The sequence below is a fragment of the Nanorana parkeri genome, unplaced genomic scaffold (genome assembly GCF_000935625.1).
Source record: "Nanorana parkeri isolate BGI_ZX_2015 unplaced genomic scaffold, ASM93562v1 scaffold5, whole genome shotgun sequence".
NCBI lineage: Eukaryota > Metazoa > Chordata > Amphibia > Anura > Dicroglossidae > Nanorana > Nanorana parkeri.
The window spans coordinates 2,015,878-2,034,813 of NW_017306273.1; the positions used below are offsets into that span (position 1 = coordinate 2,015,878).

The 18,936-nt window shown below is 41.7% G+C and overlaps 1 protein-coding gene across 2 annotated transcripts in view; it reads left to right on the forward strand.

Moving 5' to 3' along the window:
* Positions 1-18,936, forward strand: part of CAMTA1 (calmodulin binding transcription activator 1) — a 1,254,390-nt gene that overhangs the window by 12,115 nt on the left and 1,223,339 nt on the right. For both annotated transcript variants that reach the window (XM_018552416.1, XM_018552423.1), the window contains exon 2: positions 4,023-4,141. In XM_018552416.1, the coding sequence (XP_018407918.1) occupies positions 4,023-4,141 (119 nt within the window). The remainder of the gene's footprint in view (positions 1-4,022; positions 4,142-18,936) is intronic.

Genomic DNA, 18,936 nt, shown 5'->3' on the forward strand with positions numbered 1-18,936 from the left:
TTTCTCTCTTTCTTTCTCTCTCTCTCTCCCTCTCGTTGTCTCTCTTTCTTGCTCTCTCTCTCTCTCGTTGTCTCTCTTTCTTGCTCTCTCTCGTTGTCTCTTTCTTGCTCTCTCTCTCTCGTTGTCTCTCTTTCTTGCTCGCTCTCTCGTTGTCTCTCTTTCTTGGTCTCTCGTTGTCTCTCTTTCTTGACCTGTCGTTGTCTCTCTTTCTTGACCTCTCGTTGTCTCTCTTTCTTGGTCTCTCGTTGTCTCTCTTTCTTGACCTGTCGTTGTCTCTCTTTCTTGACCTCTCGTTGTCTGTCTTTCTTGACCTCTCGTTGTCTGTCTTTCTTGACCTCTCGTTGTCTCTCTTTCTTGACCTCTCGTTGTCTCTCTTTCTTGACCTCTCGTTGTCTCTCTTTCTTGCTCTCTCTCGTTGTCTCTCTCGTTGTCTCTCTTTCTTGCTCTCGTTGCCTCTCTTTCTTGCTCTCTCTCGTTGTCTCTCTTTCTTGCTCTCTCTCGTTGTCTCTCTTTCTTGCTCTCTCTCGTTGTCTCTCTTTCTTGCTCTCTCTCTTTGTCTCTCTTTCTTGCTCTCTCTCGTTGTCTCTCTTTCTTGCTCTCTCTCGTTGTCTCTCTTTCTTGCTCTCTCTCGTTGTCTCTCTTTCTTGCTCTCTCTCGTTGTCTCTCTTTCTTGCTCTCTCTCTTTGTCTCTCTTTCTTGCTCTCTCTCGTTGTCTCTCTTTCTTGCTCTCTCTCGTTGTCTCTCTTTCTTGCTCTCTCTCGTTGTCTCTCTTTCTTGCTCGCTCTCGTTGTCTCTCGTTGTCTCTCTTTCTTGCGCTCTACCTGTCTGGTACTGTGTTGTCAGTGTCCTATCGAGCACAGACAGTAAAGACACTTGCTAGTAGTGTGGGGAATGATTAGAACCCCATTACTTTATGCCACAGTGGCAATGTTGTCGCCAGAACAGGAAGTGAGGGGAAATATCCCTAGCGAGACACAGACAGCTGACTGTCTTTAAAGTGAAAAAGTTTTGGTTAGACATTTGGCTTGCAATTTAAAGCCACACTGCAAAATAAATGTCAGAACAATCAGTAAATCTAGAGATCTAAACTGCTGACTATGCAAATCTTGACTTTCCTTAAACTGACCCGCCGCATACTCAATTCTGAGCCCCAATGGTTCTTTAATAAAATGGGGACTTCACTGACCAGTAGGGAGCCATAAGGGGCTGCAGGCCTGGGGTTTTTGTAGTTTTTGCGGTGAATCTGCTGGGCAGCAAGAAATGCTGGGACTTTGCAAATTCTGCAGGAGGATCTTTGCTTTGTAAAACCTTCAGCCCTCCAATTGTGTCTTTGTGTTGAAAGCAAAACAGATATAACATTACAAAGCTAATTACTTTGAAGAACAGGGAGCCATTTTTAACGATAAGAAGCCATGTAGTGTTAATTATTTACATATTTTTCTGCCTTTTTCCCCCCATTTTAAGAATTGCACATTTAATTAGGTAAAGGGACAGATAGAACGGGGACTTCCAAGTATCCACAGCGTGAACTACAAGGGAAATTATTACTCTAAGTGCGGTGTGAGGTTTATTAAAAGTCTTAATCAACAAAAACTTCCCATTAAAAACATAATCAAGCCCATTATATTTGTGTTTCGGGCACTTTCCCACTTTTTGTCCCCCCAGTCATTTAAGCCATTATTGCCTCTTAAATACCAGGTCTTTGAATCGTCTCCTCGGTCCCCTCAGAGCATGAGCTGTCGTTCATTGTTGCTGCGTGTCCCCCTGGCAGGGCGGTGAGCGATTTTGCAGCAGCTGCAAAAATTATCTCATGAGTGTGTTTGTGGCGAGAAAAAAAAAAAAGGACGGTGCTTTGAAGTCAATAGTAGAGTTGTGTCAAATATATTGGAACACGATTCCGTGCATTACTGCACTTGAAATCAAAGTGGGGACATGTCATGTCAAATGAAATGCAAGTAACAGTAATTGGACCACGTTTCTATGCTCCGAGTGCAGATTGCAAAAATGTTAACAGCTGTAGCTAGCGTGTATATTGGTGATTTGCTGTTTTTGTATAAATGATGCAATTCTTATGATTTTTCTTTTCAGTTCCTAGAAATCAATGTGTTAAAAAAACAAGCTAGTGACCTCTTCTGAAGTCATACTGCTACCCTATGTGGCTGGTTGTGATGATGATTTCAACAGACTAGTGAAGGGTGGGGGGGTCTGGCAATATATTGGGCAATCCATTGGAGGTTACTCAATACAGTCCCTAATGATGATGTCATACCTGTAATTTGTAGCTTCATAGACTTGTATTTGGCTACCATAGCAAATTAAATTCCAGCTCCAGCCTTTACTTTATCTCCTCTTCGATCAAGTGGATACTAGTACCTAATGGGGCTGGTGGCGAGGATTATTTCAACAGTCTAGCGAAGGAGGCATGGGGAGACATATTGGGCAATCCGTTAGAGGTTACTCAATACAGCCCCTTATGATGAGGTCATGCCTGTAATCTGTAGCTGCATAGACCTATATCTGTAAAAAATAAGTCAAGCCGACTTGCTCTTAGACCGGTCCCTGGAGCTTCTTTCCCCCTTCCGACTGCCTGCTTCTCTGGTCACTGAAGCCAGTCTCCAGCTATGCTGCCACATTGAAATGTTCCTCAGTGTCCTCACGCCTATACACTGTGTATAGAACTTGATGAATTATGGGACCCTTTACCGCTTCGGGGGAGAGGGGCTCTGGGGAGCAGTACCTGGTTTGGCTTTTGTCCTACTTGGACTGAAAGGTGGACAGCCAATCTGGTGAGATATATGCACACTTGTCAGTCTTGTGCTGCTTCTCCTTCAGGGCTTGTGCACACCATACCAGTTGGGGGGCGTGTGCCCTTACAGTGCTGATGTGTTTGATTGAGCTGCATTGCACTGTTTTTACAACTTTATTAAAAATGCCAAGTGACATGTCATTAAGTTCTATAGGCTCACTACAGTGCGATGCGATTTGCACCACATCTCACTGCGGTGCACTTAAAAACAAATAAAAAATGCATGCCATATTTTTTTTTAAGCGCTCACTACCGCAGTGGTGTGAACTGTCAACATCCATGACAATGCAAATTGCCTTGCCTTGCATTCGGCCTGTGCAGAATAAAACGTCCGGCGCAGATGGTGTGAACAAGCCTTCACCGTCCATTCTCAGGGTGGGTGGGTGACCTAGCTGTGTTGCATGACGACAGAAAAGTCAGATCACCAACATCTCGGAACTGGAAAGGCAGAATTACAAATCCTTCAGCAGCTCCCACAAATGTACTTCAGCTTTAGCTGGTTGCTTGGCGTTCAGCTTTAAATAGGACTCACGTGGCTGTCCCTGTGACATAAAAGATAAATGCAATCTCTTTAAAGCGTGTAGGTTTTTTTTGTTTTAAATAATTTTTACTTACTTATGAGATAATGAAGGTTCAAAGAAGAAGAAAGGGAAGAGTCCCCTTTGAACCAGCAGATTATTGCTATGGAGTGGCCCTGTTGATCGTGAACACCTGGTAGCATATGAGCAAATGATTCATTAGTGCAGCGATGTTACTGTTGGGCCTCAAATGGAAGCACAAGAACAGTGGAGGGTGGTTGAGTTTAAATTAGAGTGAGATGGGAAATCTATTTGCATTTACAAGTTGAAATGGGGGTGGGGGCGATATATAAACGATGGGCGGAACCAGTGTTGTGGTTGACATTTTTTTTTTTTTTTCTACAAAGATGTTGAGAGATGAATACAATTAAAATGAGGGGATTTTAGACCACTACTCTTAAACAGAGAGCTGTATCATCAAGGCAGAGAAAGTTTTGTTTTTTTATACAAAACATCAAATGTGCTTTCAAGACTCTTTTAGTTTCCCTGGGTGTTAGGGGGGAAGGCGGCCTGTTCCTCATTATCGCTACTTCTAAACATAGTGTTTCAAGTCCAAAGTGTTGTGGTTTGTTTTGTTTTTATTTGATATGTGTATCTGTGTAAACAGTTTTCTATTTCTTGCTTTCCCCCCCAATTAGATGATCATGGAAACAGCAATGGCAGTCATGTGAAGATCTTTCTACCCAAGAAGCTGCTCGAATGCCTACCAAAATGTTCAAGCTTACCAAAAGAGAGGCATCGTTGGAACACTAACGAGGTATTTAAATGATCTTCTTGACAGAACTGCTAATATTTTTCTGATGCGCCGCTTTGTTTTCCTTTAGCCTTGGTCGTACAACGGCGGTCTTTCCCAGTTCTCTCTGTTCTGCAAGGACTGTGGAGTGGCATGACTCCGGTTCTTTGAGGGTGTAGTCGTTGTTTCCAGTGCTGTTGTTTTTTGGGGGGGATTAAAGAATGAGGACTAATAACCTAAATCCGGGTTTATAAAGTAGAGGAATACATCTTGGCTGTGACCTGGAAGTATCGTTTAGACTGAGAATCCAGCATTGGGTTTCATGTAAAAAATTTGTTTCAAAGGAGTCTGTCACTATGAAACATTTGCTTGGACATTGAACTGTTCACTTATAAAAGTGATGTTTCTGTCAAGTCCCGTCTGTGTCCAGATTAATGTTACAGTGCTATGTTGGATAATTCCATACAGCGTCTAGAGCGCCCGACTCCATAAAGCTGTTTAAATAAAAGGCAACAAAACTGCAGGATTTCTCGGTTGCCCAAATTTAGGTTTTTCAGCATTGTTTTTCAAGCCGTGACAGGTTCTATTTCGAATAAACCAGTGATATTGCTTATCTGGTGATTAAAAATGGAATACTGAAACCTAGAAGAAGCCTGCATGCATCAACAGAGGTTTGGGAAGGAGGAAAGGCCGAATCTAAAACTGCAACAACTAATCAACTAAATCGATATTAATCGATTATGAGAATAGTTGGCAACTATTCTCATCAATAATATTTTTTTTATTTTTTTTTATACAACCAATCGATTAGTTGAAAAAATAATCTTTAGTTGCAGCACTAGCCGAATCATCCTTGCTAAGTTAATTGAGCGCCGCAAAGTTTCGGAGCTTCCAGGGCATTTGGGTAGAAAGGTGCTGGCATGCACAGGCACTTCAGGTTTCGTGCATTTCATGTAGGCATTGCTTTTTACTAGACTTTCTCAACCTTCTTAAAACGGAGAAACTCTTAAAATAACTTTGAGGTCTTAAGGAACCCTTGCTAATAATGATATCTACATCTCGCGGTACATTAGCGTGGATGGCAAGTTGATCTATAAGAAAAAATAAAAGAATAAAGATTTGGTGTATTTGACATCCAGGGCTGTTCTATACACTAAACTTATTTTCAGTAATAATGAAATGAAACAAATGATGATTGGCCAGGCAAGGGATGCAGACACGGAAATTTGCACTGTTCCCTCACATTGGTGATCAGTGGGTAGAATGCTTCTTATATAAGTGGTGATTGGGAGAAATGCCTCCTTAAAGATGGTTAAAAAAATGATCATGGTGTCTTTGGTTATTTTTTAATTACTTACAATGCCCCCAGCAACCTCTGGAGGAACTTTAGTAGGGAAAGGTTGGTATAGGCAGTATATGTTGATAGGCTTACTTTTAATATGAATGGCTGTATCCACCAAACTCAACTAAGGGTTTAAAGTGAACCTGTCTACATTTAAATGTAAAAGTCCTGCCAGACACCACAAGATGCCTGGTATTAACTTTAACCGTCATATGTACATCTCTATGAAACTATTACACTTCATTGGTAGGATTGAGCTTGGGTTGGGACTGAACCTTTAAGAACGAGGTCAGTGGTGGCCCAATTGTTTGTGTCTGGGACATTTCCTTGTCCCTCAACTGCATGTAAACAGAGGCAATAAAAAGTCAGGAGGTTCAAAATGGCTCAGATTCTCTTCCGATCTGGTTCTGGGCAAATCGAAGGGTCTTGTTTACCACAATACGAATTCTCATACTGATGTTGGCAGTAGGGATCAATTGAAGTCCTGATTCTATTTCTTCCAGAAACTGAAGGACAATGCTCATTATGTTGCCAGGGTAAAGGCACCTCAAGTTTTCTTTGGACTCATTTAGACAATTTAATGAAAGAGACATTTTGTGTAGATATTCCTTTTTAAGGTTCGAATGCTTGTAGAGCTTACTCATATTCGGGGTGGTGCTGCTTTTGCAGTAATATTACTTGGCCCTATCCAGAGCTCTTATCTGTGATAATGTCCAGAGCGCGCTAACCTAGATTTCTGTTTACTGCAGTCCTATATGAAGATGAATTCTAGCTGGTTGCCTGTGTTGTTGTCCCTCGCAGTGTTGTCGTTGACTTACACATTGAACACGTACGATGACCTTTATCTAGCTTGTTTTTCAAGGTGTTTTCCACGTAGTATTGTGATGGTGAGTTTCCTTTTGATTGGGTTGTAAATGATCAGTCAACCAAAAATACACATCACAGCCATAAATAGTATTCAAATGTAATGGGGTTTTGTTTCCTTTTCTCGGCAAGTGTCTATCTCCTGGTCCCCTTCTATGCTCAGTAATTTTTCCAACTGACCCTTATGAAGGCCACAGTAGTGGCATGTGATTGACACCCCTTCAGCCGGCGATTTCTTATCACTGTACTTTTTTAGTTTGCAGGATCTCTTTACGATCCCCTGGCACGTCTGTCTTTAATTAATCAGGAAATGCCGCCTCTTGACATGAAGTATTTTTTAAGGAGACCGGTTACCCCAGCCAGCTATTTGTGTGCTGGATGACTGGTCTCCTCACCACCCTTACTAGCTCTGCAGGGTGCCCCCTTAGTTTGTAGGGTGCCTTGTAGACCCATTCTCTCAGAGCTGCTGGAAGCCACAGGTCCTAAAGCCACATGGTGATGTTAACCCAACTTCAAAGAAGATTTTCAGTGCACTAGAACAAGGTAAGTGGAAAAAAAACAGGTTAGCAAAAACGTGATGGGCTTTCAGAGTAAGCAATTACCAAGCTTTCAGCAGCTTTTTTTTTTTTAAAGCACCCCGAAGCTTCAGTTTGCTGTTATTGAACGCAATCTTGAAGGGAGTGTTGCATATTACTTTAAACATGCTGTTAGCTTTCTTCAGTAAGCTTTAAGCATTGCCTTACCTTGCTAGCAGCTTATTATTGTGTTCTTTTTAAGTAACCGCCAGCAATCTTTTTACAGTTTGTTTTCACTACTTCAAGGCTGGAACTGAAGGGATGCTTTAAAGGACAGGTGCATCTTTGTCAGCTTGCAGTAAATCAGTAACTTCCTCTTCCCATTTGTGTACTTATATTAGTTCCAGAGCTGCTGCCTCCTTCTGTGTTATCTGCTTGTTGTAAAAGAAAATGTCTTCAATGCGGGCTCCACCTGCGCAGTAAGTTTTGAATTGGGCCATCTACAGAGGACCTCCAGTCTCGGTATATGGACCCATTCACCGCGGCCAGCTGAAGAGATACAGCAAAAGCTGGTGAAAAGGTACAGCTCTCCTTTTAAAGCCCTCCCTGTCGCCAAACCATTAATTTTAACGGTGATCTTCCTATAAGGTCTTATGTGCAATCAACTTATTTTAGGTATGGTGAAAGAAAAAACCTTTCTGCTGGGTGCTGTAGATGGTTCCCTTGTCGCAATGCTTACCCCAGACATCCCCAATAGCGGTGGAGGGGGGGGTGGGGTGTGCTTGTAGTGACTGCGGATGGCGCCGCCAGACAATAACTGTCATGTCATGTCATAACTTGAAATGTCATGTCACCAGAGCCAATGGTTCTGCAGGGTGCTGCCATCTTGGATTTTATGTCCGCAGCCCAAGCAGACTCAGAGCTGTCACTCAACTCACACTCTGTAATATTCTCCTTCGCTCCATCCCCAGCAGATACAAAAAGTAGTACCGTATGTAGTGAGTTGTGGGGCGGAGGAGCTGGGCCTGCAAAGACAGTAATTGGACATTTCTCCAGAAGAGGCGCTGGCTATGGTGTCTAAGGAAGGCTAAGGAGTCTGTGCTAGAGAATTGACTCTCCTGAAGAAGTCAATTTTGCTAGCAAGTTTAGAGGCACGTAGGAAATCAGTTTTATCAGACCGGAAGTGAGAATAAATCTGTAACGGGGGCACAGACAAATGAGGAGAAAACTGCTTTATTGCTGTGTCGCTGTAGCAAAATGTGCCTCGTTTTGTCTTTGGTAGGACGGGGGTCTCTTTAACGGCATCCAGAAAGCTATTTGAGACTTCTGAAAGCTTTGATAATTTTTGCTGCGTGCTGTTTTTGCTGGAGTTAGAAACCTAAAAGAGTGACGACAGAAAGAAGACCGCGTGGTCCATCCTGTTTGTCCCTTTTTATTTATTTTTAGCCTTTTTGCCTGAATATAGAGCCGTGTTGGTCCCAAGCGTGTTTAAATTCACTTACTGTTGACTGACTTCGCTACCTCTGCGGAAAGTCTGTTCCAAGTTCTGCTTTTTGAAGGTTGTTGTTTTACCCAAAATATGTAAAGAGCTCATTTCCATATGCCCTTAATATTAAGTAAAATGAGAAGGTTGAAGCGTAACCTTTGTTTTATCCAGAGTATTCTCGGGCTATTTTTGTGCCTCTTTTGTATATTATTTCAAGAAAATATAAGTTGCTATTCACATTTTAATTAGCTGTGTGTGTGTTTTTTATCTTCTGCCCCTACTTAGGGAAAGTGGTGCATTGCTTTGACTAAAGCCGGCCATACACAAGTAGTATTTCCTTTGTTTTTCCAACGTTCCTTCGATTTTCTAATAGAATAGGTCATATCTACTATTGATTTTGACTGTAGTGACAAAAAAAATCAGGATGAACATTTTTTCGAACGAAATTCTGATAGTGAATGTGGTTTTCATTCAGAGGAAGCTCCATTCATTCCAAAATCAAATGATGAAATCAAACGAAGGCTCTGGTGGCATTATCGAAAGTTCTGAAGAGATTTTTTTATTTGAACGCACAATCTTTGCCAGCGAGAGGATCGCTAATGGACTGCTTACCTTTTGCTATAAAGTTTCTACCTTGCTAGCTGGAATGGAAAATGTTGTTCCCTGCCTGTTGTTTAAGAGCAATGCTATTGGCCAACCCGGTAGTGATTCCTTTAGACCTCATTCACACCAGATGCTGTGCGTTCCGGCCCAATTCTGGCCAGAACGCACTGCCTCACATTGCGGCTGTCTCACTTTTTTGTGGGGCAGGAGGGGTCGTGGCAGTCCATTGAAGTGAATGGCACCGTAGCCACGTCCTCCGGATGCAATGCGATCGGCCGGGGTGCACGAGATCGCAAGGCACATTATGCCTGCACTCCGTCCCGGTCCGAACAAAATAGTGCTTGCAGCATTTTGACCAGACTGCAGGCATAATGTGCTTTGCGATCCCGTGCATGCGTGATCACATTATGCCTGCGGTCCAGTCACAATGCTGCTATTTTGACCGGACCAGAGCGCAGGCATAATGTGCCTTGCAATGCCGTGTGTCCGATAGCATTGTGGCCTGAGGGCGTGGCTACGGTGCCATTCACTTCAATGGGCCGTCACGCCCCCTCCTGCCCCACAAAAAAATGAGCTGGTCAGAATCGGGGCCGGAACGCACTGCATCTGGAGTGAACGAGGCCTTAGGGTAAGTGGAAATCTCTCCTAGGTAATTTTGCTGGTAGCGATGTGCCTTCAGCATCAGAATCGCCCGTGTGTACCGTGGTACTTAAAGTGACACTAAACTCAGGAGTTAAACTTTAAAAATGCATTCAAGTCCCCTAACTATTAACAAAAATGGGAATGTATCCAAACTGTTGCAGACAAAATCTGGAGCAGCTCTGCATGGCAACCAATCAGCTTCTCTCTTCAGTTTTTTCAGTTAAAATTTGAAAATGAAAGCGAGCTGATTGGTTGCCGTCCACAGATGCTCCAGTTTTGATAAATTCCCTTCAATGTATCTTATTTGTGTATCACTCGGCTGTAGATCCTCCAATCATCTCTGAATTGGTGCTGACACTGTCCTTCCTTCTAGAGGGGGGCTACTTTTGTACCCCATGGTCCCTGTGTGTGTTGTAAAGTAGTCACCGCTCCAAGCTCACTCCTGTGATGGACTACAGTCTCATGTTTAGTTTACTCATTTGTATTGAGATTTTAGTCCATCACCGGAGTTAGATTGGAGCGGTGGCTACTTTATAACACACAAAAGAACCATGGGGAACAAAAGTAGCCCCCCTCCAGAAGGAAGGACGGTGTCAGCACCAATTCAGAGATGATTTGAGGATCTACAGCCGAGTGATACACAAATAAGATACATTTTTGTCAATAAGGTCCTTGAATGTATTTTTAAGATTTTACTCCTGAGTTTAGTGTCCCTTTATTTAGTGCCCGTCTCTGTGGCTTTTGTTGATACTGGAAGACATAGATTATTAGTGACCTTGCCTCCACTTGGTCCCCACAGGCTGATTTTTCTTGGTGTGGTTACTTTATTTACAGTATAAATAGTTTTTCATATTCTTTTTATTGTATTTTCTTTTGTACATTTGCTGAGACCTCTGTAAGTTGTGTTGTACTTTTGTATAGGAAGAATTGTTTTAATTGTTTCATTAAAGATTAGATTTTATCTGGTTGATACCTGTGGAACTTCTGTGTTCCCAGATCTGTTTTTTTGATTAGACCTTTTTGATGGTTCTTCAGAAGGTACTTTATCACGGCAGACAGTAGTTTTAATAGACTGTGTTAAAATCTGGAAGATAGAGGTACGTGCGCCCACTTTAACTTCTTCGGTCAGTTGCAGAACTTTAACCCATGACAGATTTGCTTGAAGAATGTCATTGGCATTGCCTTCCTTTGATGATACAGTGGTTAATTTTTTTTTTCCTTTTATCCGATGTTTATTGAAGGTTTGCAGCAAGTGCATCTCACCGCTGATAAGTGGTTTTAAAAATGCACGGTGTCCGCAAACTGGCAACTGCTGCGGCAGCACATCTCAGCTTCATCTGAAGACAAGGGCACTAAAATATTTAGTGGCCGACATGTTTAAAAAATAAGCGTTTCTTCTTTCTTCTTTCTCTAACAACTCTGAGCAAGGAAATTATAGTAAAGGTTCATTAGCTTACTGTGAAAGATTACCTTAATACAGCTGCCAGTTTGAAAGTCTCAAACGTGTGTATCTTTTTTAATTTAATAATGATAGTATGCCAGACTTCCTTAAAGTGACACTAAACTCTGGAGCTAAACCTTAAAAATACATTCAAGAACCTTAACTAATAACAAAAATGTATCTTATTTGTGTATCACTCGGCTGTAGATCCTCCAATCATCTCTGAATTGGTGCTGACACTGTCCTTCCTTCTGGAGGGTGGCTACTATTGTTCCCCATGATCCCTGTGTGTTGAAAAGTAGTCACCGCTCCAAGCTCGCTCCTGTGATGGACTACAATCTTATGTTAAGTTTTCTAATTTGTATTGAGATTGTAGTCCATCACGGGAGCGAGCTTGGAGCGGTGACTACTTTACAACACACACGAGGACCATGGGGAACAAAAGTAGCCCCCCCCCCTCCAGAAGGAAGGACAGTGTCGGCACCAATTCAGAGATGATTTGAGAATCTACAGCCGAGTGTTACACAAATAAAATACATTTCTGTTAATAGTTAAGGTACTTGAATATATTTTTAAGATTTAATTCCTGAGTTTAGTGTCCATTTAAAGGAAAGATATGTTTAGAGAACACATGGACTGTGATGGGTGAACTGTCCTTTTGAAAATGGTACTCAACTGGCTGTCTTCCAACACTTCAAGTCTCCAACTGGAAAATAATAAGTATTGCTGGCAAAGACGGCCAGACAACTAGTGTTCACTGGTGTCTATCGTTGCTTTCTACATATTTATTTCACAACAGGTTTTCTTAAATGGGGTTTAAACCTCCAGGTTACTGCATAATTCCTCAAATCTACTGTATAGCACCATGGGGCCCCAGTAACGTTATGTATTGCCAATATATGGTTGTGCTGGCCCTGCCCCTTCCTTCTGTGTTCTCACTTTTGGGTATCGCATGTAGGGCTGCAGCTAACGATTATTTTCATAATCGATTAGTTAGCCGATTATTAAGTTCGATTAATCGACTAATCGGATAAAAAAAAAAAAAGGGTTCAGTGATGGGCTACTAGTTTCTATTGAACATGCTTCCATCATAGTGACAGGCCAACAGCAGGAAGCATTTAGCAAGGAGGAGTAGATCCAGGAGTAGGGTCATTGCTAACTTCCACAAACCTCTGTCAATTATCTGCAATACAGAGCAACTTGGGATTCAAGGCAACATGCGTTAACCTAGAGGTATATGGTGCTGTTTTTTCTGCCCATCTGCCCCCCCTAGGTTTGCTCTATGGTAGCCATGCATGGGCTGCATTTATTGAAATATAGACCGTGATATGCAACATTCCCTGCTTTGTAATTATATTGCCGTTGCAAGAGGATCTAGACTGTTAGCGTTTTATCCAATGTTCTATTCTTTGATCATAATGATCGGCTGGGCTTGTAATGCAGAGGTCTTGTGAACATAGGGTGTGCATGTGTGGTAAAGGGTGGATGGACGGAGGGACTTGGCAAGAATTGATGGTTAATGGGCAGTGGCAGCTTCATACTAGTGAACCTTTTGCCTATGTTCTACAAAGCCTTTTTTGTTATGTGTACACAATCATAAGATCTCCATTGTTTAACAGTACGGTTCACTTTATTACAGGCTGTAGAACTGCTAATCCAGAAGGAGATAAAACAAATACAATGGCAAGTCAGCTGCCAGTTTATCTTTCAGTGGGGAATAAAAATTCCTACGTGATCACATGAGTGGCCGTCAGATTACTTCCATAGATAAATCGCTCCACTGATGAGCTCTAACAATTATAGCCGGCAAGCATTTCCCTTTTTCCTTTGCTCTCAGAATGTCGTTATTGATTTTTTATTTAATTAAACAAAAAGCAAAAAAAACCAATAAGACAGGTCTGGGACATTTTGGGTGCTCGTCCAAAGACCGCTGTCAGCTTGCGTAATGACACGCATGTTGAGGTTCTTTTTTTGGTCTTTGCCTGTGTTTAATATTTTACAACTTCCAAAGCTGCCCGCTGTTGTCAGGCACAGTCTGTCTTTGGGTCGTGTGTTGTGATGTGAAAAACAAGTTATTTATTTGATGCTAATACAGCAGATAGAAAGCATGTGGATCTGCTTTGGATAACAGGAACACTAAAAGTGGAGCCCCATCTAAAATTTAAAGTGACACTAAACTCAGGAGTTAAATCTTAAAAATGCATTCAAGTACCTTAACTATTAACGAAAATGTATCTTATTTGTGTATCATTCGGCTGTAGATCCTCAAATCATCTCTGAATTGGTGCTGACACTGTCCTTCCTTCTGGAGGAGGGCTACTTATGTTCCCCATGGTCCCTGTGTGTGTTGTAAAGTAGTCACCGCTCCAAGCTTGCTCCTGTGATGGACTACAATCTCAGTACAAATTAGTAAACTAAACGTGAGATTGTAGTCCATCCCGGGAGTGAGCTTGGAGCGGTGACTACTGTACAACACACACGGGGACCATGGGGAACAAAAGTAGTCACCCTCCAGAAAGGACAGTGTCAGCACCAATTCAGAGATGATTGGAGGATCTACAGCCGAGTGATACACAAATAAGATACATTGTTGTTAGTAGTTAAGGTACTTTGAATGTATTTTTAAGGTTTAGCGTCACTTTATTATTATTATTATTATTATTATTACTCAGGATTGTATTACTGTCCGGGTCCCCATTGCATTGATTTCCCCTCGCTTCCTGTCCTGGTAGGGTAGGAAGAGAATATGTCAATTATAGATTTGGGAAGGATTAGAACCTTTGCCACCTTTATTGCTAGTACTGAAAGTCTAATGCGAGCACCAGAGTAAGGAACTCCTGAGTCCAACAAATCTTTTAATACTGTAATGTTAAAGACCATCCATCACAGTCATTCGGGACGCACTGGCTCCGGTGAGGCTGCTCAAACAAATCGAATCCAGGTATAGGAAGCCTAAGAGGGCAGAACTAAGAACTGGAAACCAAAAAAAAAAAATTAATGATGTTATTTCATAACTAGACGTGAGCCAACCATCAGATATTGGGGGCTCAGCGATCTCCCACTAAATTAAACTCCCCGTTATCTGGCATCCACGGGGATTGGTAGATTCTGGATAAATGTAATTTCTGGTTGCTTGAGATTTACTATTAAAAATAGGTCTAACTAATGCCATACCCCATACTATACCATATCATAAACTCTGTATTGACTTAATATTAATATTGAAATGCAGTAACCAAAATCAAATTAAGACAAATAGACACATGATCGTTTCCAGGATATTACATGCCTCAGAAAAGTTAGTACACAGGGGATTTTTTTTCTGGTTAGATGAGTTTGGATATTGGATAACAGAGTTTACTGTTATTTGATTTTGACAAATATATTATATTTACCCAATTAATATGTAATTCAGGAGCCAGCAGAATATTGATATTTTATTTCAAATGGATAGTTATCTATAGCTAGTTATCGGGTTTTAATATTCTAAATTATGCTGCTGGGCGACTTCCCAATAATTGCTTCACAGCTGTAACGGGACGTTCCTCCTAAGTTACATATTTCCATCCTTTTTAAGTTTTGTGTTTCCATCGCCTGTGCTCCACTACAAATTCTTTAAAGTCCCTTTTTACTCTTCTGACCGACGCCGCTATCAAATTCTGCTTCTCATTAAAAAAAAACATTTTAAAAATTATTTAATTATATTTATAATAATTTACCGAGCTGTTTGTCCACTAAATTGTCATCTAAGCATATATTTGCTCTCTGCGGTGCAAATAAAATAGTATGCATGTGTAAATTGCCGTTTACACATGCATCCTCCCACAACCAAATAACTCAAATATTCATCAGATCAGCTTTACTTCAGTTGATTAAAATTTGCTTTATTAGTGGAGACGAGCTCTCGAGGCAAGTTTTGGTCTTCAGAGTTCCGGACGTAAAAGGCCCTCGGTGATTAAATAGTTGCAGACAAGTAAGCGTTTTCCTAGACCATTTTTTCCCATTTTGTTAATACAAGGTAACCAATTTTTCAAAGCTTAGAGTTTTCTAGTCCTAAACATTTTCTAGCAGTACAAGGTGTTTATGCCAAATGAGTACACTGTGAAATATGGTAGGTAAAAATAGAGACCCCCTTCCCTACCCTTAGCCCACAGCTAACCGATTGAGAGTTACTTTTTCAGCTGACCTGCCATTTTTACAAACTTCAAGTGGACCTAAACTCAAAAGGTGAACATTTGTTATCTTATACCCTGTTTCCCCGGAAATAAGACCTTCCCCGGAAATAAGACCTTCCCCGGAAATAAGACCTTCCCCGGAAATAAGACCTAGTACTATTTTTGGGAATTGCTAAAAAATAAGACCTACCCCGAAAATAAGACCTTCTTATTTTATGCTTCTTCTAGCCAGCGCTAGAAGAAGCAAGGCGGCAGCTGAGGGAGCAGAGCCGATGCTTCCTCTATAGCGCTGGCTCCTGTCACTGGCGGAGTGATACCAAATGCACTCCGCCTGTGAGGAATCGATAGTGAAAGTGCGTTTTGCTCATTCTGGCCAGCGATTGGTTACCAAATTGCTCTTGGCAAGGTATGGCACCCCTAATTGCCCTGATCACCATATTCTTAACTTTGCCATTTTGAATTATTTAATTTGGATTTGCATTAACCTTGGATTGTTGTACATTAAAAAAAATAAAATAAAAAAAATAAGCCCTACCCCGAAAATAAGACCTAGTGTGTTTTTTTGAGCCCAAAAAAAATATAAGACAGTGTCTTATTTTCGTGGAAACACGGTAGGGATCGACTAACCATTCTAATCTTTCAGTGCTCTGAAAAACTTAGTGACATTAAAAGCTATTTTTATTTTCCTCTCACCCAATGTTAGTGTAAGGATGTGTCTGTCCTCCTCTTCTCTCATGTCCCACGGAGTTTGTGCGGGTGCACGCGGCTTCATATACTTACCTTGTGTCTTTCCTCGTCTCCCGGCCGAACATCTGAACTGCGCATGCGCCCGCAGCAAGATCCTTTGCGGCCGCCCGAGACTCTTCAGATGTTTGGAGAGGAGCACGCAACGAAGACGCAAGTTTTTAAACCTGTTTCAAAAGGGTTTGAGGGTTTTATAGCCCTTTTAACTTTTGCCTTGAATTCCTGTGCCCGCACCGTCATAGCTGTGTATCTGCTGCATTAGGTCATGTAAAGCACTAAGCCTCTGACTGCTAGTATATAGAACTTCTAGGAATGTTGTGTCATGAAAAATGCACCCTTTAGCTAGAATTCCTCCTGGATAATACCAGTGTGCCTTGAGCCTGATAGCTGGATATCCATACTGTGAGATCATCTGAGGGACTGCAGCCTCTGTCTGCCAGTTTGAAAAGGTTTGGAGTAAGATTTGGTGATGTCACTTCTGGCCGGGAATCGGGCCGGAACGCATTGCAACTGCTGTGACTGAGCCCTAAAATGTAAATCTCAGTTAACGTTTTCCTTGTATTTGAGCTCATTCACCCGTCTGGTAGTTTTGCCCACCTTGCCATTTTCTATCTGTTAAAAGCGCTCATTGTCAACTGAGATAATGTTCTTAAATTCACACTAAGGCTAGGTTCATGCCTGGGCGATTTATTGCGCCGATTGAGTTGCACAAAACACAGATACGCATTGAAGCCAATGGAGGATGTTCACACCTGTGCGGTTTGTCGAAATCGCAAAAAGGTGCAGGAGCTATTTTGACACCGCCCTTTTTTCTGGAGGGGGGCTACTTTTGTTCCCCATGGACCGTGTGTGTGTTGTAAAGTAGTCACCGCTCCAAGCTCACTGCGGGGATGGATTACAATCTCATATTTAGTTTACTAATTTATATTGAGATTGTAGTCCATCACATGAGTGAGCTTGGAGCGGTGACAACTTTACAACACACACAGGGTCCATGGGGATCGAAAGTAGCCCCCCTCCAGAAGAAAGGACATTGACAGCACCAATTCAGAGATGGTTTGAGGATCAACAGCGGAGTGATACACAAATAAGGGGCAGGCTTCTAAAACAATGATCCTGGTCAGAGCTGCTGACCTAGAACAAGCATGCAGTATAGCATTAAAGCTGGCCATGCACCATAAGATGAGGCACATTTCCACAATTTACATTATACAGTGTGGCTGGAGGAATCTCCCGCTGGCTATTGTATTGATAGTCTGTACCTGCCACTGTCTGAGTGCCCACACAGCGACTTCATCTGATTGGCTTCCATTACCGTTTGGCCGACTGAGTTTTCCAGCCGGGTTCTTTGACAAAACTCAATTGAGTAATCTATTTTTTTCACGCTAGGTGGTGGTGACGGGGACACCCATGGATTGAAATTCAGCAGGAAACGGCCACATTTTGATCCGTGTTGGATTAAGTCTGCCCATATTGTTGCTCTGCAGTAACATGTGCACGCTACATCACCAAGCACGGAGGCATACAAACGCTTTTATACTTTATTGGCTGCATGTTTATGTAGATCTAGATCAGTCACCGGTTAGGAAGTGGAGTCTGAATCTGGGTAATAACCCCCAAAAAAGTGCCCAGCAGTTGGTCCCATTTTTGCTATTTCCAATGGTTTGCTTTAAACAAGCGGCAGATGAAATACTTTTTTTTCTGTGTTGGACACATTTCTTGCTTTTTATTCTGACTATTAAATATAGAACTCTTAAGCAAGTCATTTTAGGATTAGAAGAATGAGGCACATCTACCCATTTATTAAAAGATTTGTCTGACTGTACACTATAATCAGAATGGCCGACAGCTTTTCACTAAAGTCCCCGTGACGTCCTTCCTCAGCCGGATTCATCTGACGTCAGTTCACCCAGGACCCCGTAAACTGATTTGTATGTCTTCCTAGTCCATTATTGTCTGAGGTTTTACATGCAGCTCTTGGTCAATTACTGTTCTGTTCTGGTGTGTGTATATGTATGTGTAGCTAGAAAAATATATGTGTAGAGGGCGAGAAAGAAAAATATATATGTAGAGGGAGAGAAAGGGGGAAGTAGAGAGAGAGAGGGGAGAGAGAGAGGTTAAGAGAGTGGATAGGTAGAGAGGGTAGGGAGAGAGAGGTAGCGGTATAGCGAGTGAGATATTGAGATTTTATTATTTTAATATATAATATCTTATTATATTATGTTGCATGACTATGCAGGATCAATATTAATATCATTTTTGTAACCGTGAGTTTTAAAAGTAATTATGTTTTTTTATTATGTTTTGTGCAAACAAAGTAAGGTTATATTAAAATACTGTGTATGGATATTTCATATTTACCACTTGCAGCCAGATCCAAGAAAATATAAGGGCTTTCTAAGCCAGATCTGCTCTGATTTGGCTGATAGGAAGATCAGATTATACAGACTGCAAATTGAGTAACGCAGGGGAGGGATAGGCTCTGAAGTAGGAGAGATGGGACTGCCTAGCAGTCACTTGTGCAACGGCTTCCAACAAGACTGTAGGTATTCCTTGGGGTTCCTTTTTGAATGCCTGTGTGGCGGTTGCTGTTAGGAATGTTTAAAGTGACACTAAACTCAGGAGTTAAAACTTAAAAATTAATTCAAGTATCTTCACTATTAACATAAATGTATCTTATTTGTGTATCACTCGGCTGTAGATCCTCGAATCATCTCTGAATTGGTGCTGACACTGTCCTTCCTTCTGCAGGGGGGCTACTTTTGTTCCCCATGGTCCCTGTGTGTGTTGTAAATAGTCACCGCTCCAAGCTCACTCCTGTGATGGACTACAATCTCATGTTTAGTTTACTTATTTGTATTGAGATTGTAGTCCATCACAGGAGTTAGATTGGAGCGGTGACTACTTTACAACACACACAGGGATCATGGGGAACAAAAGTAGCCCCCCTGCAGAAGGAAGGACAGTGTCAGCACCAATTCATAGATGATTTGAAGATCTACAGCCG